The sequence below is a fragment of the Carassius gibelio genome, chromosome A4, assembly GCF_023724105.1.
Source record: "Carassius gibelio isolate Cgi1373 ecotype wild population from Czech Republic chromosome A4, carGib1.2-hapl.c, whole genome shotgun sequence".
Classification (NCBI taxonomy): domain Eukaryota; kingdom Metazoa; phylum Chordata; class Actinopteri; order Cypriniformes; family Cyprinidae; genus Carassius; species Carassius gibelio.
This window is the reverse complement of record NC_068374.1, coordinates 18,258,774-18,284,996: the sequence shown is the minus strand read 5'-3', so window position 1 is coordinate 18,284,996 and position 26,223 is coordinate 18,258,774. Positions and strand designations below refer to the sequence as shown.

General features: G+C 36.4%; 1 protein-coding gene across 1 annotated transcript in view; it reads right to left on the bottom strand.

Annotated features, from left to right (window-relative positions):
- The window catches only part of LOC127972323 (chemokine-like protein TAFA-5), a 202,735-nt gene extending 186,164 nt beyond the window's left edge, over positions 1-16,571 (bottom strand). The window contains exon 1 of the mRNA XM_052575755.1: positions 16,090-16,571. Coding sequence (XP_052431715.1) covers positions 16,090-16,201 — 112 coding nt within the window. The 5' untranslated portion in view covers positions 16,202-16,571. The remainder of the gene's footprint in view (positions 1-16,089) is intronic.
- Between the last annotated feature and the right edge of the window lie 9,652 nt (positions 16,572-26,223).

Below are 26,223 nucleotides of genomic sequence, written 5' to 3'. Positions count from 1 at the left end.
TCTGCGAGATTTATCCTGGGAGATTTAAGCCAAGCCTTTATCACAGCCAGGAAGGTGGCAACCAAAGCTGGAGAATCAGAGGTGTACTGGTAAAAGGTTCCTTGGCAGAGGAATGCATTTGCCTCATCAAAGGTTCATGGAGCCAGAGGTACTGGGCTGGATATATCAAATCTTGTCAATAGAAAAACTCTAATGGCCCAAGTCCATTCCAGCACGGCTTGTGGTCAGAGAACAGTCAAGTGCTGATCATGCAGCATGACTATAATGATATTGTTGTCACTGGTAAAAGGAATGCATTAGTGTCCTCTCTCTCTGTCCATGACACTCTCCACCATGGTGAGCTCGGTTGCTGGCTCTCGCACCTGGTCTGACGTTGCAGCTTCCGGCTCTGCAGTGATACTCAGGTCTGTCACAGTCAACAGCGATGGCTCATTGACCACAGCGGTGTGATGGTGGGCTGAGCTCTAGGTCTAGAGTAGGACTGGAGTCATCGTCTGTGATGTCCACAGTCAGCGGCTATCCACAGGACACCAGCACCCACTCTGCAGAGGTTGCAAAAATCACCCGAGGACCATCTCCGGACAACCATACTCTGCACTTGTCATTAAGGCTGGTCTAATAGAAAATGCAGAGGCAGTAGTCCGGGTAGTGGGTAAGGTTGGCGATTTTCCTCTAATCAAGGGGAACACACGCCACCTTACTTTTACAAGGTCCGGTCTTCTGTCACAGTGTGGTGCAGGAGAGAAAAGCGTAACTGAAGATAATGATACAGTCTTCAATAATCCACATAGGGGTAATCCATAGAGAGAAGCCAGAAACATAGGATCACATCAACGAGACCAAACAACCAAACACTGAACAGAATGTAATTTACAGTATAAGGGGAAAGTTAATGAGGATAATTGGCAAGAAACACCTGAACATAATGAAACAATCAAAACAAAACAGAAACGAGCACATGGGGAATGAAAACAGTTCAGGGGTCTCATTTATAAACGTTGCGTATGCACACAATAGGCATAGAAATTGGATTTATAGAAAATAAACTTGGAGTAAATATGTATGCACCATATAGACATTATAAACCATGCGAACAAACTCTTTTTCATGGAGTGAGAAAATTAAGTAATGAAGTAAACAACGACTTTAAACTCTGTTTTCATGTAAAATATCTGAGAACTATTTGAAACCATAAAATTTTTATGTATATTTTCATGTATTTATTCTAAAACATAGCAGGAATACTATTTCCCTACTGTCTCTGTGTTAAACATGGTGTCACGTGCATGGGAATTTGCATGTAAATGATATGCAGATGAGGTTATGCATAGTAAAATAAGGCGTTGAAAGCTCCATATATGGGGATTTCGGGTGGAAATGCACATACGCACAATCTTCCCAATGGCTGGGATTTGTAAAGAGATTTTGGTGCAGGTTCTGGTGTGCGCATGCTTTTATAAATCTGAAAACTTTTGGGCGTACACAAAATCTGGCTTTTGTGGCTACGTAAAATTTTAGGATGAACTATACGGAGAGTTTTATAAATAAGACCCCTGGGGTGTGACATTAATAGAGTAAAAGTTGTCGCCATAGCAGTAAATAAATGAGAATCATCCCTGAGAATAATGACAAAAAAATGCTATAGTAATTACTATAATTGGGGTAAATGTGGGTTAATTGTCAAATGATACAATTATATAGCTTTAATATAAATAATATTAATTCAAATGATATAAAACACATTATATATTCATGCATTCATACAGTCTATGGCAATATTCATGGAAGTTTTTGAGACTCACTCGCCTCACCAAATGTAACAAGCTCAATAAAAGAAAGAAAGACAGTTTCTGGAAGAATCAACAGTGCAAAGTCCCACACGAAGTCAGAGGAACTGCACAAAAAGAAGGATTTTATCGCCTGAAGGATCAAATGTACACATTCTCTCCTCTGACTCACTAAAACTGTCTCATTTTCATCAATATGCAAAGCACACAAGTCTGTTTTCAAGGCAAGCCATAAAATAGAGGCACAAGTGACACCGCCAGGGTAGGAAACCATCTCAGTGGAGACAGAAGTCTGCTGCTGGGTCTGTAAATGAAAGGGAAGATAATAATTGGGCCTTGGCAGCCATTTTCCTTTATACTGCACTCAGTAGTCCAGTCTTTCTACAGCAGGTGATTTCTGTGATTGCAATCATTGTGACTGTTTAAGCTACTGAACTAAGAACATTAGACACAGGCTTGTTTAATACATTGAAATGCAAACTCTCTGTGGTGGCCGATAAATCATTATAAAGAGATTGAAACGTCAAGGAGTGGACTGTATGTGGTAACAAAAGGAGCCGGCTGCCCAACTGGCACTGCCACTTTCTTAATAGAATGCCTTTGTTAATACATTTGACTAAAGGTCTCTGAAGCAGAACTAGGCCAAGCTGAGCAGTGATTTTTGCTCTGGTTTTGTCACAGTGTTAAAATTAAAGCAATGACTTTAATCAGTGTCTTGGCTTTAGTGATTCACTTTTTATTAATGTATGTATATATGTATTTAACAGGTTGTTTTTAAATTGTGTTAAAAATTGAGGGGAAATTAAACTTCCTATACTGACAAGATTATAAATTAATGCACAGTGGATTATCAAATCAATTTTTCTCGCTCTCCTTTGTTAGCATTACTTCCTTAGAACTGTGGAATTTGGCCACAGCACGTAAAACCAGTTAAAAACCCCTTCTGAACCAATGAAAACTAAAAAGCTGGCATTGCACCCATTTTTACGTTAATGTATAGTTGATGACATTTTCTAGAATGACAGTTGCTATCTAGCAGGCTTGGGTGGTATGACCATGTTTGCAGTTACTCATGCAATATGAGTAGGTTTGTACCAGGTGAATAGTTTCACATAGATATAGTTATCATAAATTCAAATAAAGTATGCCAAACATGAACGTGCTGATGCTTGCTTGCTTGCTTATTTGTTTGTTTGTTTATTTATTTATTTGCAATTTAATGGACTTAATAAATAAACAAATATTATTTAATAAAAAAGAATGATTGTACGTAAGATATTTTCACATTATGTACAAAAAACAAAATAGTAATTGCAGTAAAACTCTTATTAACAGATTAACAACCAAATTCCATCGATACTTGCAAACGCATGACTGCACATCAGTTGAATTATATATTCATTTAGTTATCATAAACAACTAAATCATTTTGCTTAACAAAACCCATTTAATACACTTTTTTTTCATATGTTTCTATATAACTTCTATATAACCAACCAGTTGTACTCAATATTAGCCATGCAGCTATGTCAACCGCAATATAAATGGCTTCAATAGAAAATCTTTACCATCTGACACATCCACCGCCACGTGTATACAATATACCATCTTATCACCCAGCCCTACTCTACCATGACCAATTTCTATGAATAATGGCTTTCTAAGCTTTCCCTAACACTCACATAACACTCCTTCCACCACACCCCCTATCTTTCATTTGTCTTCCATTGGGCTCACATATACTGTAGTTGTCTCAGCACATTGGTCTGGTATTGTAGACAATTTCTTTAAGACTGCTCCTTTTCTGTTGGGAGCCAAGAGTTTACTCTGTATTATACTGTACGTTCTAGAATAAACTCTGACATATCTGCATTAAAATAAACAAGATATTAAATTTAATACAAGTCCCATGTTAGCAAAGTGCATTCACATTGCCTGACGTTTGCAGTCTTTGTTCTGCCTAAATTGGGTTTGAAGCTTCCAGTGAAGATCAGGCAGGCAGGCAGGTAATCCCAGAATGCAAATTGCCTAAAAAAAAAAAAAATAAAAATAAAAAAAAAAACCCTCTATCTGATCTTTATATAAATGAATGGAAGTTTTTGAAAGGTTCAGGTCTTCCATTCTCCCAAGTTTACTGTGAGTTTAATGGGATTAGAGTAGCATGCAAACTCCATCTATGCTTGTCTGAGATTACATAAATTGTGAGGGAGTATAGAGGGTCTGCAGTCTGCCATAATTGTTCAAACACTACCAGATTTCTTTTACATGCCAAAAGAGGAGTGTTGTTACATTATTCAGAGGCTGCAAGACTCCACTTTGGCATAATTCAATTATGCCAGGCTAAGAGAGAGTGGGACACAATAGACTATCTGCACTGCATGTAGATGTGACTGCAGGCTGAAATTAAGTGACTTGCAGAGATGCTCAGTATAAATCCACAGCACACTGAATCTGCACATCTTCTGTCAAAAAAGGTTCAGTTTTTTATTCCGAAATAAATAAATAAATAAATAAATAAAATGCAATATGTAGATTCAAGATTTTATTTGTCACATACAAGTTATATGACATACAAAAAAGCTGTGAAATGTAGGTCTGGAATACTCTTTTTAGACTGTAGGGGAAAAAAAGTGAAAATTAAAAACAAATAATGAAATATCTGAAAAAAAATTAGGAGAAAAAAATACTAAGAATTAAATACAAATAATGAAATATACAAAAAAAAATAAAATAAAAAGATAATTAAAAACAAATACTGAAATATACACAATATATTAACTTACTAAACAGATACTACTATACAGATAATGTGCTGAGATGTAAACAATGTGCAAATGAGTCGCATAGTTAGGTTGTCATGAAAAAGTGCAGTGTGCAAAGAGTTATTGGGCAACCCTACACAACCAGAGTCTTTAAAGTGTAGTGCGTTTAATGTCCATTGTTTAGTTTTCTGATAGCGTGAGTGAAGAGACTCCTCCTGAGTTGTTGCCATCAGACTGTGGAAACATCTGCCTGACTGTAGCAGACAAAACAGTGGATTTCCAAGGTGAGTGGGGTCTTTAAGGATCTTTACAACCCTAGATTTACATTTCCTAATGTGGATGTCTTGCAGAGATGGGAGAGATGTGCTGGGGATGCGCTCAGCAGAGCGCACTACTCTTTGCAGGGCTTTAAGATCCTGGGCTGAACTGTTTCTATACCACAAGTCAGTAGTCAATATACTTTCTATAGCCCCGATATAGACCAGCTCCTTGGTTTTGCTGACATTCAGAAAGAGACTGTTTGTTTGGCACCATGATGTCAGACTCTCTACCTCATCAAGGTAGGCCCCTTACAAAAGGAAAATATATTTTCCAATATACTGCAATATATTTTTGTTTCATAAGGGCGCAGCCTCATTATTGTTGGAGATGAGGCCCATCACAACTGTATCATCTGCAAATTTGATGACAGAAGTGGAGGTGTGAGTGGACACACAGTCATATGTGTAGGAGCGGTCACATGTTTGTTTTCCGGGTTCTCCTTATTTGGTCCTTCCTGTCTTTGTCATGCGTATTAGTTCCTAGCTCTGTGTCCCATTGGGTCTGTGTATTTAAAGCATTCCCAGTCCTTAGTTTGCTTTATCTGCTGCTGAATGTTAAATGTTCAGGAACTTATTTAGTTTATATACATGTCCGTTGATGATTTAAAGTCTATTTCTGAAGTATTCTCCTACGTTTCCTCACTCATTCTCCAGTGTATCCATGACAGGAGCACAGATGGACAAATTTAATAAGTACCAACTTAGCATCCACTAGCACTAGTAAATAAATTGGACAAGCTTCTAGAGAACAAATGCATGGAATTACAAAGCCATATAAAAACATTGGTTTCATATGACTTACTAAATATATAATACTGGACACGGATTTCAGTACATAGTTTAAACTTTGGTCTCTAACCCAAAGGTATTGTATGGCTTTGTAAACTCAGAATACATCTATTATGTCATTCATGTAGTTTAATTTCCACTCATTCATTTAGTTTACATTTCCAATGTTCCAAATGGACTTTCTTTTTATGGAAAAGTCATGGCTGAATATTCTGCCCTAATGTCTTATGTGCTGAGGTGAGAAAGCCAAAAAGAACATGCGTAAATGACAACATTTCCATTCGTTGGATGAAAATTTTTTTAGACCTAAGAAAATAAACTAGCTTTTTAACTATCAGGCCACTTACTTTGTTCCATTTTTGAGTAAAACGAGAATGTTTTTTTTTCTTTTCCCAAGGTGATGCAATTACAATTCCCTTTTGTCCGTTTAGACAGATTGACAGGTCTGCAAAACTAAGACTTATACTGACTGAAATATAATTGCCTTGCTTGGCATGCATGTGAGCAGCAGAGCAGAAAATGGAAGCTAAATTTTGGCCCCCCACACCCCCTGTCATCCACCCCCTTTACAAAACAGAAGAGTGTGTAGAACAAGAAAAGTGGAAAAGCTTCCTCTCAGCTCTTTGCTTTTAAAAATAACAGCCATTTTGGTTAAAAGGGCTGAGCAGAGAGCCAGTGATGTATAACCAAGACCTTGCATTTAATTAAGCTGGCCTCTTCCACTTTTCTGCAAGCATGCATAATCATTTCATACACCGTGATATCATCTGCCTAATGCGCTATTTTACAATACACTTAAACCTGGGCGATAACTCTCATGCAGCTTTCTTTTAATAGATGCAGGCTTAATAATGTGTGCATTAGATTACTGGCCAAGTGTTGTGTGTTAGAGGAGATGCTTTACAGTGATTAGCCACACCTTTCCCAGCCATCGTTATGCCCCCGCTGAGCTCCTGGCCAATTGTTTATTTAATTTCTTCTGCATCAGATAATGTATTTGATACACAACACACATGAATATCTGCATGTGAAATGAATCCTGGCACTGCACAAGTGATGGTTTGCCCTTCCCTGTTTTTAATGGTGCATTGCACTGCAAGACAAATGCTATTGTCTTGTGGACAACACTCTTATCTTTACTTCCTTCATGCATAGCTGCATTTGAAGTTACTTCCTTCAAGCATGCTTCATGTTATTGTGGGAATTACAAACAAAATACAGAAATAATTCGGTGGCAGTCCAAAAAAATTCCATGGCACTCAATTACTGTGAGCTCATAAATGCTGCTTGCTTAATAAATGCACATAAATTACCAACATGCTTTAATAGTTTAATTATAGAATATGTCACAGGTCAGAGCAGGCCAACTTCATTTTATGTGAACTATCAGTTACAAATTGTGACAAAAACAAGCATATATATATATATATATATATATATATATATATATATATATATATATATATATATATATACAGTATTGTTCAAAATAATAGCAGTACAATGTGACTAACCAGAATAATCAAGGTTTTTAGTATATTTTTTATTGCTACGTGGCAAACAAGTTACCAGTAGGTTCAGTAGATTGTCAGAAAACAAACAAGACCCAGCATTCATGATATGCACGCTCTTAAGGCTGTGCAATTGGGCAATTAGTTGAAAGGGGTGTGTTCAAAAAAATAGCAGTGTCTACCTTTGACTGTACAAACTCAAAACTATTTTGTACAAACATTTTTTTTTTCTGGGATTTAGCAATCCTGTGAATCACTAAACTAATATTTAGTTGTATGACCACAGTTTTTTAAAACTGCTTGACATCTGTGTGGCATGGAGTCAACCAACTTGTGGCACCTCTCAGCTGTTATTCCACTCCATGATTCTTTAACAACATTCCACAATTCATTCACATTTCTTGGTTTTGCTTCAGAAACAGCATTTTTGATATCACCCCACAAGTTCTCAATTGGATTAAGGTCTGGAGATTGGGCTGGCCACTCCATAACATTAATTTTGTTGGTTTGGAACCAAGACTTTGCCCGTTTACTAGTGTGTTTTGGGTCATTGTCTTGTTGAAACAACCATTTCAAGGGCATGTCCTCTTCAGCATAGGGCAACATGACCTCTTCAAGTATTTTAACATATGCAAACTGATCCATGATCCCTGGTATGCGATAAATAGGCCCAACACCATAGTAGGAGAAACATGCCCATATCATGATGCTTGCACCTCCATGCTTCACTGTCTTCACTGTGTACTGTGGCTTGAATTCAGAGTTTGGGGGTCGTCTCACAAACTGCCTGTGGCCCTTGGACCCAAAAAGAACAATTTTACTCTCATCAGTCCACAAAATGTTCCTCCATTTCTCTTTAGGCCAGTTGATGTGTTCTTTGGCAAATTGTAACCTCTTCTGCACATGCCTTTTTTTTAACAGAGGGACTTTGCGGGGGATTCTTGAAAATAGATTAGCTTCACACAGACGTCTTCTAACTGTCACAGTACTTACAGGTAACTCCAGACTGTCTTTGATCATCCTGGAGGTGATCATTGGCTGAGCCTTTGCCATTCTGGTTATTCTTCTATCCATTTTGATGGTTGTCTTCCGTTTTCTTCCACGTCTCTCTGGTTTTGCTCTCCATTTTAAGGCATTGGAGATCATTTTAGCTGAACAGCCTATCATTTTTTGCACCTCTTTATAGGTTTTCCCCTCTCTAATCAACTTTTTAATCAAAGTACGCTGTTCTTCTGAACAATGTCTTGAACGACCCATTTCCTCAGCTTTCAAATGCATGTTCAACAAGTGTTGGCTTCATCCTTAAATAGGGGCCACCTGATTCACACCTGTTTCTTCACAAAATTGATGACCTCAGTGATTGAATGCCACACTGCTATTTTTTTGAACACACCCCTTTCAACTAATTCAACTAATTGCCCAATTGCACAGCCTTAAGAGCGTGCATATCATGAATGCTGGGTCTCATTTGTTTTCTGAGAATCTACTGAACCTACTGGTAACTTGTTTGCCATGTAGCAATAAAAAAATATACGAAAAACCTTGATTATTCTGGTTAGTCACATTGTACTGCTATTATTTTGAACAATACTGTATATATATATATATATATATATATATATATATATATATATATATATATATATTTTTTTTTTTTTTTTTAATGAAATAATATAGTCCACATATACTATACCCCTGTGGTATAGTGAATCCAAAAATAGCTAATTTACTCACAATAGACAAGTTCCTTGTACCATATTAGTAGAGATGTCAACACTATAAAAGTATATTACATTTTGGCAACATGATGCAATAAGAGCTGGGAGTGTTAACTTTTTTAATTTGATGATCGGGGTAATTTAGTCTTCTGGGAAGCATGTAAGTATTTTATGTAACTTATGAAGGGCAATACTAAGTGATAAATATGATCTTTAAAAAATAAGAAGAAGAAGAAGAAGAAGAGAAATGTGCACATCATCATCCTGTTCAAAAGTTTACACCCCTGTGTCATCACGTTGCTATCTTGAGCGTCTGTAAATGTTTTCACCTTATGTAATAGTTGTTTATGAGTCCCTCTATTCTGCTAAGTAGTGTGAATATATGGATCTTAAAATCTTCCAGTCACTGCTGGAAATATGCAGAAGATGCTGGAAAAACAAAGAATGTGCAGGAGCTGGAGGATTTTTCTGAACAACAGTGGGCAGTTGAACTGCTCTGAACAATCAAGGGATTCATAAACAACAACAGTATATGTAACCATCTGTTATGTGGAATACTTTATTCAGGACAGTAATAAAAAAAAAAAAAAAAAATCATGTTCCCTCTTATTTTGTTATTATTAGAAACATGTTGTATATTGTGCAAGGGGTATGTAAACTTATGACCAGAACTGTGTTTTAGTTCGCAGAAACAGTAGGATCTCAAAAAGTGTGACTTAGTTATTTCCAAACCAAGTGTTACAATGTTACATTATTGAGCACTGACATATTTAAAATTTAAATAAGCAATCACGTGCAAAGCATGTATGGAGGTATTTTTGAGTCAAAACGACTGAACACCTGTGACAGTGCGATTTGTAGTTGTAGAGAAAAGCCACACATGTTTATAAGTAAATTTGAAGTCACATAAAGAAATGTTTTAAGAGTTGCAAACCTGTAGACTTTTCTTTCTCTCCCACAAACACAACACAACAGTTACACCTTCTCAAATTCTTCATTGCAGGTGCACAATTCCTGTTCTACAAATTAAGAAACTCTGGAGCAGGCTAGTTGAGATACTAAATTGCTTCAGAACTGACAAATCATGGTCACACTATATGCATATTTAAATTAAAATAACTGTAGATATCAGTGTGAACTGGCTGTCAAGCTGTTGGAATCACTTCTATAAAGAAAAATATGCATATTGTTTACAGTTGTAAGAAGATTAGTTTCATATAGCATTACCTAGTGCATGAGATAAATCAATATGAGGTCGATTAGTGCAGAGTAAATTCAGTTTGTCCTACATGCATGAATAATAGCCCAATTTTGTTTTAAAAAAGTATGCAACTTCTTTAAGCAGCTGGACTGATGATTTTTACTTGGGGGATGGATTGATGGAAAACAATGACAATGCTATATAACAACCATTTAAAGTTGTGAGACTTTTAAAGGTGCCGTACAATAGCAAGGCAGAGTCTTGAAACAGAACGTATTAAAGAACACATTAATTGTGCTGCCAGTGTCGTATAACATGTTTTAACAAGATCACAGTTGTTGTAATGTAATGACTACTGCAACCCCCAAGTGCCCCTCATATAATTCTCATGCACGGATATACAACAGAGATACAACAGAATCTTTCACGCGGCAGTGCTTTGAGGAGGGTGGAAAAGGAAAGCCTTAGCTTCAGGAAGCCAGAAATGAGACTTAACAAGGTCGTGTTTTATGAGAATGAATATATGCTGGAATTAGACAGCATCAGTTGAACAAATATCTCAGGGGTTCATTTCCCCTGCTGCTAGGGGTTGCCAGGAACAGTGGACCGAATTAGAGAGCCATCCCATAATTAAGAGAACAGAATTGTTGAAAACTTGACCATATTTATTTATTTATTTATTTATTTTTGCATCTTACATACTAAAAAATGCTAGTGTTAAAAGTACAAATTAGAATGAAAAGCAATTGTTGTAAACTGGGTTTTAAATATAGACTAGTAACATGGTAGAGATAGATGTAAGCCAAACAGATTTTGAATATTTATGGAATTACATTTGTTTCAATAATAATGAACGGCACTTTATAAAACTGAATGTAACTTTTTCAGAAACTATCAAAAATATGCCATTACAAAAGAAGAAAAAAAAACAATGAAAACGAAAAACATTTACTCAGTCGCACAAATTTAACAGGCTCTTCAAATATACTTCATTCTTTGTTAATGTTGTTCAAAGATTCGTTTTCACTTATCGTAGATTCTGAATTCCTTGCCACAGATTTCGCTTACGTTTCGCAGTTTTCCGTTTGGTGTTTTGACACAAATCTCTCGTGGGGGTGAACTTAACAGTGATCTACTCTGATTGGATAGTGAGCTTTTGATGGGCAGGTGCTCTCTGACAGGGAAGTACACAGACACATATTGGAAAGCTCTCGTGATTGTGATTTGTATTACTAAATATGTAAATAATGTTTGACCTTCGATCGTCTCAGTCTGTAAAGTTGAGCTCTTGTCCTTCAAGGCAGCCTGAAGTAAGTTTGTGCTACTGAATCACAATAATACCCTGCAACGAACTGTTGCACACTGTGGCAATGAATTCAGAATCCACGATTAGCGAAAACGAATCTTTGAAAAACATTAACAAAGAATTTATTCTTTTTTTCTTCTTTTGTTATGGCATATTTTTGATAGTTTTTGAAAAAGTTACGCTCAGTTTTATAAAGTTTCGTTCATTATTAGTGCTACTTTACACTGCTTAAAACTCTGATTTTTTTTATCATTAGTGGCAAATCCTTTAAATATGTAAACGTACTTACAGACTGTAAGTCAGAACACCCGGCATTGTAGTCTACTCTCCCAGGATGAGGAAACAGTCCTCAATAAAATTAATTACACACATCTGAATATTTGGGTTGAACTGTACTGAAACTGTAAATACAACTTAACCACCGATTTCTAGTAGTGCCCTTTTTTGAAAGGTCAAGCAAAGTATTTTCACTTTCACAACTAAACACACAACATCTCCACATACATTCAGAATCAAAGCCTTCTTTCTTTGCAGCCTTCTTTACATTTGAGTAGCTCTTTATGCAAATCTGTTGATTGTCACTGTATGATTTTGTTATTTTCTAGTAATAAACAATTTATTATAAAAATAAATTGATTTAACTTATTAATAATAATAATAATAATAATAATAATAATAATAATAAAGAGTAATGGAAAACCAAAAAGTGCCCTCTTTGTGGAAAGTTAGTCTTAACAGTTTTACTGTCTGCTTCTCTCTTTTATTCCTTTTCTTTAATCTTTCATCCACTTCTCAGCAGTGTTTCCACCCCAGACATTTCCTGTCCCAGCCTGTGAGCGACCACGCGTTGATGGAGCCCTCCAGGAATTCAAAACGCCAGGGTGGCATTTTCTTTCAAGCAATTGGTTTCCTCAGTTATAAAGAAGTGGAGTCTTTTTAACAGCCCACCGCAAGTATGTTAATAGTCTTTCCTGTCTTCCTACACCCCTCAAACAGTGCGTGTGGGTTTGAGGTTACAACTGATCATTAAAATTCACACCCTCATCGATACAACAACCAAGAATAGAGCCAGATGGTTAGGAGCACACATTGTCCCCTTAAATGAAGAAAACCCTTGTGTTAAAAGTGATGTTTTATGCAAGCTATGTGCCTATTATAACTTTGCAACTGATTCACACACGCATCTACAAAGCTAGAGCCCAAAACCACTTTTCATACAAAGATAATACTTGAAGTGCAGGATAAAACCCTTGCTGTCTGTTGACGTGCAATAAATATTAAAAGTTATGTACCTGTCTGTTCTACTCATTTTAACTGACTTGTGTAACTGTAATTCAGTTACTAACTCAGTTACTTTTTGGAACAAGTAGTGAGTAACTATAACTAATTAATTTTTTTAAGTAACGTTCCCAACAGTGGTTACTAGACATTTTTCTGAAGAACAGACATTTTTTAAGTTTCACAATGTGTTACAAGCATTTTAATTTTGCGAATATACTGTATATGCATATATATTTTTTCCCTTGCACATAAGTCACGACTATGGACAAAAAAACTTGTAAGTCCTCTGAGCTGGTCAAATATTCATCCATTAAGATGCCTTCGTTTTTGTAAGATTTTCATGATGTGCCATGATAGGCCAGACAGAAAACTTGACAAGTTCCATGAGCCCACATCTTTACCCTTTAATGCAGACAGTTGTTGAATTGCTTGTGCACTGGAAAGGGCCTTTGGTAGCTTTAAAATAGCCAAGGATTTTATAACAACTCAATACTTTTTGTACCATATACACCATTTCTTTCTTTCCTTTCCTTTCCTTTTTTTTTTTTTTGCTTTAAAACTAAAACATTCAGCAGTATCTAGCAGATGTCAAATGGTAGTCCTTAATAACCAAAAATGGCTTCTGTTTGTGCTCTTAAATGGTTTTGATAATAGCCACATACCATGAGTGTTCATGTGTGCATGTGACTATTTGCAAATGTTTGAGCGATGTGTCAGACTACATGGGCTGTTTCTGTGGTGGATGTGTGAATGTACTGCAGTGCATTGTGGGATGCTTTCAGTGGGCGGGGCTATGGCAATGCAGGCCGGGCCTGTAGCAGGTATGATTCATCAGGGCACATAATTGACCCTGTGGGAGGCATGATGGAGGAGACCAAGGTGCGCTCATCTCTTTTTTTTCTGCTCTGCTCTTCTTTTCATATATGTTTTGCTGTTTCCCCATTTTAGCTCGCTTTCTATTGGTATTTCTTTTCTCTCTTTTCATTTGTTCACAGGAACATAGCCAGTGAATATTAGCACACACACTCTCAGACACAAAGCACCATATGCTTTCTGCTACATCTTATTTTAATGATGGCCAGGCTGTCTGAGCATTTACAGAAATATACAATCATAAAACACACTACATACTAATGACATAATAATCATTATATATATATATATATATATATATATATATATATAAAAACATACTGGATGTCATCAATGTGTTTTACTGCTCATATTGTATGTGTATATTCTGATATTACTCTGAATAATTCATTATGTCTGAATAATTTTATATTTATATAAAATATATTTATATAAGTGTTATATAGTTAGATAATATACTTGAAATATTATTTTTACACAATGAAAAAAGGTAAATATAGTTTTATAGTTAAAGTATTTATAAGAAATACATACTATAACAGTTAATATTTTACTAATTACATGTTTATGTTTACAGAAAATAAAATATGCTTATCCATCCAGAACTCAGTGTCATTATTTTAGTGTGTTCTGGGTGGTCTTAGTGTGTTCCTACGCAGTTGTTAATACTTGGGTATTAATCCATTAATCCACAAAAAACTCTTTGTGAGCAATATTAGTATGTGACATTAATAGAGGTATTTGCATTAGCAGAATCTAAAGTACTGCAATTATTCTGTGTTTCTGCACCAAATGGAACACAAGTTTGGACAATGCATCTTTGAATCGAACGTGGAACAAACGCAAGTCGAGTAGCATCCAGATGAGGGAGCCAGCGGACAGAACTAAGCCCTCCCTATATCATTCATTAAACAGTCATTATAAACAGTTTTTGTCATCGCATCATATTGCTTGATATAATTTTTTAGTACCTTTCTGCTATCACTAACCTCAACTAACCAATACATTTCCTCTGTTGCTTTTCGAAACAAACACAATCTCCTGTACAAGGATGACCTGTGTAACTGATACTTTAACAATATTTTGCTGAGAGATGCTAATATAAAGAGGCAGCGACACGTTGAATCACTAGTGGGAATACAGACTTAATTTCGGTTGTGTGTGTGCATTCATCATACAGGGCTCACTATAACAAATCAACTATCAGAGCTTGGTTTGTGTCCCTGTGTATATGCTTTCAATCTCCTCTGCAAATAATACCAGCTCGAGCTGTGAGGTGCCAGTCTGGGTCTTGACATTAACTCAGACATAGATGTCTTGTGGTGGGCATCCCATCTAAATGAAGATTAATATCACAGAAAACAAGCAGGTCAGGGCAGAGCTGCATAAGCTGATTTGCTCAGATAGACACACGGAAACAGACACCTAAATAAAATAAATAAATAGACTGTTAACTACAACAAACATCCAGTACATTGATTGCAACCAAGCAGAGAATAAATCATGCCATCGCCGGAGATAAATTGAGTGAATGTGGAAACATCTATGCACATATTTGCATTCAGATTTTGAGGTTAAACATCCTCTAAGATGTATTGTTACCCAGCAAGTCCTCTGACAGAAAAACAGTGCTACATTTCTAGACATACAATTCACTGATTCAGATGTCTTTTTGTGCATTTAATTAATTTTTATATGTATGTGTGTATGTGTTGTAGTACGGTCTTTTGAACTTCTACTAAAGAACTGACTAAATAATAATAATAATAATAAATAATATAGCATCTTGGCTCAAATAATGAATCAACTCAAGCTCAAATAAGTCATTTCATATTACATATTTCTTAATATCATAAGGCCTACATAGTATTTTGCAACTAGGTGTAATATTAAAGTGGTTTCAGAGGAATGGTATTTTCTTATGAATATATTATAGGATAATATAAGGTCTTTATGAATATTTATGCAACAGTTATAAGATTAGAAATTGTGTTATAGATAAACAAGACTGTAATAGTGCAGTGTATCCAGTGTATTACGTGTAAAATGAATAATTAAACACCAGGGGCAGAATTCAATTCTCTGGGAGGTTTCAAGATACCAATTGTGTTTTGGTGTTAATGAGAGGGGTTGTGTGAGTTTACCTTTGCATGTCTCTGTGTTTGTATGTCTGTACTTGTGTATTATTCTTATTATTCTTATTATTCTTATTAATTATCTTATCTTTGCAATTAGATGAAGGGATTTCAGTGTTTTTTTTTGTGTGTGTTTTTTGTGGAGTCAAAGGACAATACTATCATCCAGCAGATATATTTCTAGATCATAAATATGTTCCCTGCCCTTGAGTGGCAAGTTAAAGACGTATGTTGCATAGGACATGCTTTGGCAATTCCGTTTCCATGAGCTCATCTCTCTTGAAGGAGCCATGCTTTTGTTTGTATTTGTGAGTGAGTGACTCGACAGACAGTATATATTATCCTTAAAGTCAAATCAATGACCCTTACACGTGTAGAAGGCGCATCGCACACACCGCAAACTCACCGCAGTACACGATCAGTAGCGCCGTCAACAGTAGCACAGCCCAGAAAGTTGTCGACATCCTCGGCCAGTTAATCGCATCCTTGCGCTTAATCGATCTGACCACTGGAGCCATGGAAACGCGTGTCGTGAAATCGGAGATAAATGTTACAAACCCTCCCGTTCTCTAAGGAAGCGTCTCTCTCCACGAGTGATTCTTAAAAAAGACATTTTGAAAACGGACCGCTCATTTCCAAAGCCCCTCGGTAGTTTTAAGTCCAGTAAGTATAGGCTACCTGTGATCAGTTCTGTGTTCAGTATCCTGGGAAACATATAATCCAAAAAGGCGAGTGAATTCAGATTCTGCCATAAATATAAAACTGATGACTGCACAGTTTCTGCCACGTCAAATATATGTATAGAGAAACCAAATATACTTGGTACAGATTAAATCATTTATGTCGCAACGCCGTGAGAACTAGCTAAAGAGCTGCTCGGTTGGTCTGTGAGAACCATGTTTGATTTCTCTCAAACCCCCCACGCCCCCAAAAAAAGATGTCATCGCAAATATCTGGATTTTGAAAATTTAGGGGATCGAAGTGATGAAATGCAGATGCAAATGAAATGCAAAAATCTATAGAGCTCTTAAGCTGCGCAGAGCTATACATGAACTGAAACTTCGTGCCGCCTCAACTTTTACTTACACTGCATGCGAGCGACGACGGTAAAAAAAAAAAACACTCTAAACGTTATAATTAAGGAACCAGTCTAATCTCTTAATGCAGACGTCTTTCTTGATTACAAGTTCAAGAAAGTTCTCATTTTGATGCGTCAAACTAGAGAGCAGACATCTAAACGCTGTTTTTAATTTAGCATACAGATTATTTTACCCCATCACATTTGTATCTTTTACTTTATCAATCAGTTTCGTATGCTGCATTATTCATAATGTATTGTTAGCAGGTTGTGTGTGTGTGTGTGTGTGTGTGTTTGAGAGAGAGAGAGAGCGTGCGGGCGTGCACTGGTTTGGGTAGTTTATGAAGACATAAATTCCATGGGTATGTCACAGTTATTACAATATGAAGGTGGTTTATGAGGACAGCATCTTTGTCCTTCCAATTTAAAATACTTAATAAAAACTTTATTATTTTATTTTTATTTTTATGTTTAAATAAAACGTTTAAAATAAATAACTAAAAACAACAAAAATTCGAGCAGAGGACAGCTTTGAGGAACATTTCAGCACCAAAGGATCTGGACAGCTCCCACCCACACTATAGTCATTACAAAATGGCCATTTTAGGAATCTTATAGTCACTTGCAATGCAATGCAATGCAAAAAAAAAAAAAAAAAAAAAAAAGTGTGTGTGTGTGGGGGGGTATCTATACAGAGAGAGAGAGATAGATAGAGAGAGGGAGAGAGAGAGAGAGAGAGAGAGAGGGAGTTGATTGACTCATAGCGGAGACATGAACTGGATTTAAACATGCCACACAGCTTTGCAGATGCTTTGAGGTGTTCCATCCTTTCCCTGCCTATTTAAAGTGTAAGTTTTCATTCCACTGCGCCCATTTCAGGAGTCTACACTGCTCTGTCTCCCTGTATTTATGCAGTGCACTACTTAGCAGGAACACCTCTTTATGTAGTCACTTGTGATCGACTGAGTGTTGACCTTTCACATCACTCTTCTTTTGATCTTTCCACACTTACCCTGTATCAGAGTTTGTCTTTGAACTCCAGCATTGAGTCTTTCCTTCTTTGTCTTTTCTCTTTTATTTACTCTAATTTTCAAAATCAAAATTACACAAATTCATACTGTTAGCAAAGCAAAGCAGTAAGGTCTTTGGAGAGCTTATTATGAGTGTGCAATTAATGTTATAGTTTACCACAAAAATGGAAATTCTGCCATGATTTAATCACCTTCATGTTATTCCAAGCCTGTATGATTTCCTTTGTTTAACTTAAAGGAACTTGATATATCCACAATTTCAACTTTGGAACAATATAATGACACTTCTGATACTTAAATTATTGAAATTAATTAATTAATTTTCATGTAAAAAGGCTTTATTAAAAATTAAATGTTAGTACTGCAATTTATGTAGTTTCATACTTGTAAATTAGTGGTCTAATAAATTGGTGGTATATATATACATTTCCTTTAATTTTCAAAAATGATATCTTGCACCCCCTCCAAAGTGGCTTTGGATTACATTACACATTTCTTTAACTTTCCAACCCTTCTCTAAATGGACTATATATATATATATATATATATATATATATATATATATATATATATATATATATATATATATATATATATATTATATTATATATTAATCATCTTAAATGCATTATTTGCAAGTGCTGATATCCATCTTTATTTCTAAATTTATATTTTCAAGCTCTAATGACATTCTGATGAAGACAAAAGTAAAAATAAATAAAGAATTACATAAAACACAACAAAAAGCTTCATTCATCGTTGCTTTGTAGATACTTATGTTAACATTCAGTAGATGCTTTCATGGAGTGTAAAATCCCTCTGCATGAAGAAGTAATTCTAACCCAACTGTTTTGACCTCAGATAATGACCTCCCAAATGCCCTAGTCTGATTAGGTAAAGTCCAAGAGTAATCAACAGTCAAACCACATTTTGTTTGTTCACATTCACAGAAAAAGAAAATATCCAGACAGACCTTTTCTTTACATTTTTGATTGTGGTTGTGGTAATTTCCCTCTGTAGTAATTTCTTATCAGAAACAATGTGTCTTGTTTCAAGGGCCATTGTGTGTGTTGTGGCAATAGGGAATCTCTGCCTGTGGTATGAAATAGAATTGTTATTTGTAGATATAATGGAAGCACATTATCCACATGAGAGCATGTTCTCTGAGGTTTGGTCTGAAATGATTCTTGATTACCTAAGATAATTGGTCTGGTTGCGTGCTGTCTTGCAATATATTAAACGTAGGGTACATAATTCCAACCCATAATTCATAGAGCACTGTTCACTTGTTACAAATTCCAGGCTAAAAAGAGTGGGAAATAAATATCTCTAAATCTTACTGGAATAACAAGCAAGTCGAAGTACTGATCATTATTTTTTGGATTCACTATTATACTATAACATTAATTTATTACAGAATCGTGCCTGCAGCCTCTGCATGACTTGGAAATGCAATGATTATTGACTTCTTTACTTGGGTTGAATCCAGACGGTAATTTCAACAACAGCTCCATTCTAAAAGTCTAAATTATTTGTAGAATCACCCTGCCAAAAACAAAACAAAATTATATTTGCTATAACCAGCAAGGGTTTGGATGTTGCAAGCAAGCCGATATATGTAAACCTGCAATCAAGCATCACTTTCTGATACCAGCTAAAAATCGTCTCGTAGTGCTAGGTGCTTGGTATAAATGCATGCAAATATTTTAGCATCATTTGTATCAGATGTTTGCATTGATTGTACCGTGGCAGTAAATGAACAGGAAATCAAGATAGAAATCATTTCTATGAACACTATTGTTAATATCGCCTTATTCACTCCACGTGAAAAGCAGATTATTATCGCATAATGAAGTCTGTGTCAACAATTATGTGACAGAGAGGCTTCCATCACAAGAAGGTTTTCTTTTGGAATAATAAAAATAAAAAAAACCTTTTAATGTTATCCAGACAATCACAATTATCTGCAGGCAAATTCGCTTTCTTCGGAATATGGTCCCAATAATTGCATTTACATATTTTCAAATGAAGTATGTCGAATGCTTTTAGTCAATGATACCCAAACCAATTTGCATGGTAATGAATATATTTCATTGGGGTCTGAAATGGTCCCTGGATGTGTTTCTGCTCTGGCTGGGAAATTACAAGCAAGGACGTTCACGGGTTTGCAGTGATTACAACCTCCTTCATGTATAAGTGGATACGTGTGTAAAATTTTAGGCCTTGGCTGGAAAACAAATTTCTCCTTGGAAAGCACGGCAGCGAGAGACTCTGCGTTCCTCACCCGTTTCCCCCCACACCTGTTGATTGTTGACTCTGTCTAGGACCTGACCAAGGCTGTCTCCATGGCAACTTGCTGTGACGCTGTATAATCTGCGGACTGAGGCATCTAGAGAGAATCGCAATTCTCCAGGCCTACAAATACACAAACTCTTACACATATACAGATATGCACTCACCCCACACCCCCATCCCTCGCCTTCGCCGCTTTGTTCCGCCAGTCTGGCAAACGGGCCTGTGACCAGCGCTATAATGGCTGTTGGACCGGATGCTGATTGCCTGGACTGGATCACCTCGACCCCCCAAATTTCCATCCCCAGTTGCTAGTCGTGTGTTTATGGTGTATTGATTATGTGCATTTGTGCTGTGGTGTTTTTACTGTTCTCAAACGGTGCTCCCATAGGAGCACAGTCTGGGTGCTGGTTTTTTTCTCCTCTCTTTCCTAATGTTTTGCTGTTATCTCTTCCCCTGTCCACTGTATTTCGTTGCCTTGTGCCCACATGTGCAATGACAATAAAGTTGAATCTGAATCTGAATCTGACTCTAAAAGGAGCTCATTCAAATACTGAGGTGCTAAACCATTCAGGGCTTTATAAGTAATAAGCAATATTTTAAAATCTATACGATGTTTGATAGGAAGCCAGTGCAGTGTTAACAGGACCGGACTAATATGGTCATACTTCCTGGTTCTAGTAAGAACTCTTGCTGCTGCATTTTTGACTAGCTGTAGTTTGTTTACTAACCATGCAGAACAACCACCCAATAAAACATTACAATAATCTAACTTTGAGGTCATAAATGCATGGATTAGCATTTCTGCATTTGACATTGAGAGCATAGGCTGTAATTTATATATATTTTTGAGATGGAAAAATGCAGTTTTACAAATGGTAGAAACGTGGCTTTCTAAGGAAAGATTGCGATGAAATAGCACACCTAGGCTCCTGACTGATGACGAAGAATTGGCGGAGCAACCATCAAGTCTTAGACAGTGTTCTAGGTTATAACAAGCAGAGTTTTTAGGTCCTATAATTAACACCTCTGTTTTTTCTGAATTTAGCAGTAAGAAATTACTCGTCATCCAGTTTTTTATATCGACTATGCATTCCATTAGTTTTTCAAATTGGTGTGTTTCACCGGGCCGCGAAGAAATATAGAGTATCATCAGCATAACAGTGAAAGCTAACACCATGTTTCCTGATGATATCTCCCAAGGGTAACATATAAAGCGTGAAGAGTAGCGGCCCTACTACTGAGCCCTGAGGTACTCCATACTGCACTTGTGATCGATATGATACATCTTCATTCACTGCTACGAACTGATGGCGGTCATATAAGTATGATTTAAACCATGCTAATGCACTTCCATTGATGCCAACAAAGTGTTCAAGTCTTTGCAAAAGAATGTTGTGGTCAATTGTGTCAAATGCAGGACTAAGATCCAATAAAACTATAAGAGAGATACACCCACGATCAGATGACAAGAGCAGATCCTTTGTAACTCTAAGGAGAGCAGTCTCAGTACTACGATACGGTCTAAATCCTGACTGGAAATCCTCATATATACCATTTTTCTCTAAGAAGGAATATAATTGTGAGGATACCACCTTTTCTAGTATCTTGGACAGAAAAGGGATATTCGAGATTGGTCTAAAATTAACTAGTTCTTTGGGGCCAAGTTGTGGTTCTTTGATGAGAGGCTTAATAACAGCCAGTTTGAAGGTTTTGGGGACACATTCTAATGATAATGAGGAATTAATAATAGTCAGAAGAGGATCTATGACTTCTTGAAGCACCTCTTTTAGGAGCTTATATGGTATAGGGTCTAACATACATGTTGTTGGTTTAGATGATTTAACAAGTTTATACAATTCTTCCTCTCCTATAGTAAAGAATGAGTGGAACTGTTCCTCAGGGGGGTTATAGTGCACTGTCTGATGTGATACTGTAGTTGATGGCTGAATGGTTGCAATTTTATCTCTAATAGTATCGATTTTAGAAGTAAAGTAGTTCATAAAGTCATTACTGCCGTGGTGTTAGGAATGTCAACACTTGTTGAGGCTTTATTTTTTCATTAATTTAGCCACTGTATTGAATAAATACCTGGGGTTATGTTTGTTTTCTTCTAAAAGGCCAAAAAAAAAAGAAATCGGATCTAGCAGTTTTTAATGCTTTTCTTTAGGATAGGTTACTTTCCCGCCAAGCATTACGAAATACCTCTAGTTTTGTTTTCCTCCAGCTGCGCTCCATTTTTCGGGCTGCTCTCTTTATGGTGCGAGTATGTTCATTATACCATGGTGTCAAACTGTTTTCCTTAACCTTCCTTAAGCGTAAAGGAGCAACTGTATTTAAAGTGCTAGAAAAGACAGAGTCCATAGTTTCTGTTACATCATCAAGTTGTTGTGAGGTTTTGGATATGCTAAGGAATTTGGATACATCAGAAAGATAACTTAAAAAGCAGTCTTTTGTGGTAGAAGTGATGGTTCTTCCATACTTGTAACAAGAAGTAGAATTTACAATTTTGGCTACATGAAGTTTGCACAGAACTAAATAATGATCTGAGATATCATCACTTGGCTGAATAATTTCAAAACTATCAACATCAATTCCATGTGATAGTATTAGATCTAGAGTATGATTCCGACAATGAGTAGGTCCTGAAACGTGTTGTCTAACACCAATAGAGTTCAGAATGTCTATAAATGCTGATCCCAATGCATCTTTTTCATTATCGACATGGATATTAAAATCACCAACTATTAAAACTTTATCTGCAGCCAGAACTAACTCGGATGTAAAATCACCAAACTCTTTAATAAAGTCTGTATGGTGCCCTGGTGGCCTGTATACAGTAGCCAGTACAAAAATAGCAGGGGATTTAACATTAACATTTGTTTCTCTGGATAATGTTATATGTAGCACCATTACTTCAAACGAGTTATACTTGAAGCCTGCCCTCTAAGAAATCCTGAAGATGTTGTTATAAATTGAAGCAACTTCTCCCCCTCTGACTTTTAGACACAGCTCATGTTTATAACAGTAATCTTGGGGGGTGGGGACTCATTTAAAATAATGTAATCAACAGGTTTTAGCCAGGTTTCTGTCAGAGTACATCTTTTTTTATGATCAGTGATCATATTACTTACAAAAAGTGTTTTCGTAGAAAGGGATCTGATATTCAATAAGCCAAGCTTTATCATTTGTTCATCCATATTGCACCAGGAACACAACTGCATCATTGTTTTATTTGTTGAACCTCAATTAAATTGTTAATCTTAACTTGGTTTGGACGTTTTTTGTATTTTCTAGTTCGGGGAACAGACACAGTCTCTATAGTGTGATATCTAGGTGAAAGAGTCTCTATGTGCTGAGAATTAACTGACCTCTGTGACGGGAGGCAGCTAGCAGACGGTCGGTTTATCCAGTCTGTCTGCTTCACGACCTGGGCCCCAGTTAGTCAAGTATAAACTGTAAGACTTTTTGTAGTTCCGGTTCCGCTAGCGAGAAAATGAGAGGTGCGAGCTCCCAACGGTTTTTCTTGTATTTTTTCTAAAAATAACCCCCAACGGTAATCTTTTTGCCAATATTGAAGTTTGTTTATGGAGATGGAGAAGGGGTCGTCACAAGAAGTATGAAATCGACAATTTTGACAGAAGATGACTTGGAGGACAGCCAGAAGGACCGAGGCCACGCAACTGTGCTAAATTTAGCCGCGAAGGGCATAGAAACACCTGAGCCCACGCTGCTAAATATTTTAAAAGAGCTCTGAGATTTCAGAAAAGATAACAACAATCAATACTAAGACATTAAGCATGAGCTAAAGAGGGTAAACGATCGAGTGGAAGAGGCAGAATTTCGGATTGTGGAGTCCGAAACGGTACTACAAGCAGTATCGGGGCTAATCACGAGGTTAACAGAACGCCAGGTTGGCCTAGAGGTGAGGCTGTTCGAGCAGGAAGGCAGAGCGCGCAGGGACAATCTTCGAATATACAGAATAGCGGAAGATAAAGAGGGAACTGATATCGTGACATTTCTGGACAGCATGTTGAAAATCGCGCTTGGCTTTTCCAACGACTTGTCGCTTGGGATTGAAAGAGCACATCGCGCTCTGACTGCAAAACCAGGGGAAATTTTGACAATATGCATTGACATGAAGATAAATACGTGTATTCTATTTTGACAGTAGCAGCCAAAAATTGTTCCTTCCCGAGCCCCCCGCAATAAATGAGTGGATAAACATAGTGAATGAGATATATGTAATGGAATCCATAACATTTTCAATTCGCATTAAAAGGAGCACTTTTGTTAAATTATGGAGCAAATGGGTTAGATACATTCAATCCTTACGACCAGATTTTGAAGAGGTTAGAATATAGAAAAGAATCCTTTTTTCATTTATTTATTCATTTATTTTTTCTTCCCTTTTATCCCCTTTTGTACTCTGTGTCGGATATGTGCATGTTGTTTATCTCTCCCTAATTGTTTTTGTAAAAAAAAAAAAAAACAACAACAACAAAAAAAGAAAAGCGGATAATGTTTGTACATGTCTTATTGTAACATTTTGTTATACTCCACTTTTTGAAAATAAAGAATACAAAAAAAACTCTATGACATATTTCTAGAGAGAAGAGTGGCACCACCCCAGGAGGGATGAAGACCATCTCTTTTCAACAGGTCAGGTCTGCCCCAAAAGCTTGTCCAATTGTCTAGGAAACCTATGTTATTCTGTGGGCACCACTTAGACGTCCAGCCATTGAGTGATGACAATCTGCTATGCATCTCGTCACCACGGTAAACAGGGAGGGGACCAGAGCATATTACAGTGTCTGTAAGCTAAGAAGAATGGGTTCTACAAGGGCTTATTTTTCATCTTATAAAAATGGACGAAGGAGGGGAGTTACAACATTAATATCACAAAAAGTACCATTTGAGTTTATTTCAGAGGAGTCTGATGAAGAAGGGAGGTATATAGTAGTTTCAGGGAAGATCAACAATGAAATAAAAACCATTTGTAATGTGTACGTTCCACCTGGAAGTAATTTTGTCTTTTATAGAAAGGTATTTGACTTGATGATTGGCGCAACAGGAATTGTAATTTGAGGAGGTGATTTAAACCTTCGTCTTAACCCTAACATTGACGCATTGAAAAATGTACCTATGACTGCAACACATAAAAAAGTAAATAGCCTGATGATCGATCTGGGGATATTGGATTTGTGGAGAGATTTTTTACCCTTCAGGTCCAGGCTATACATTTTATTCTCACTCACATAATACATACTCTTGAATAGATTATTTTTTTGTGTTTTCGAGAGACCGCTACAGATTTACCAGTTGTGATATTGGTTCTATTGATTTATCTGACCATGCCCCTATCTATTGTACAATACAAATAGAGGGTTCTCCAAGAAACACACTTTGGAGACTCAACACAAGTGCTCTAAAAAAAACCCAGTTTGTGGCTTTGATGAGAAAGGAGATTAAACAATTTCTAGATATTAATGATACTGGTGAGGTCGATTCATCAATTATATGGGACTTTAAAAGCTATAATTCGGGGAAAAAATATATCATGGTGTGCAAATAATAATAAAGAAAAACAATTAAGATGGTTAGACCTTAATAAAAAATTGCAGAATTTAGAAATGCAACATAAGAAGAAGCAATGCCCTAATTTACTCAATGAGATTAAGAAAACACGAAATGAAATAAATTTGATGAGTACACAGGAAACTGAGAAAAATTTGTCTTTGTAAAAAAAAAATATTATGAAGCCGACCCTAAAGCTTCACAAATTCTCGCTAGAAGACTACAAAAAGAAAGGGCAGATTGCACAATTTACAAAATTAAAAATCTTGATTCTGGAATTATACTGTATAAACAAGAAGAATTACAAGAAGCATTTGAGAAGTATTATAAAATAACTATATACTTTTAGAGAGTGAATCCCAAATGGAAGATTTCTTAACTCACTTAACTTACCTACTCTATTAGAAGAACATAACATATTAACAGCTGAAATATCAGAGAAGGAAATAAATGCAGCCATTTCTAGACTGAAAGCTAATAAGACTCCAGGCCCAGACGGCTTTCCCTCAGTTTGGTACAGAACATTTCGTAATGAGTTATTGCCAAGCCTTCTAAGGGCTTC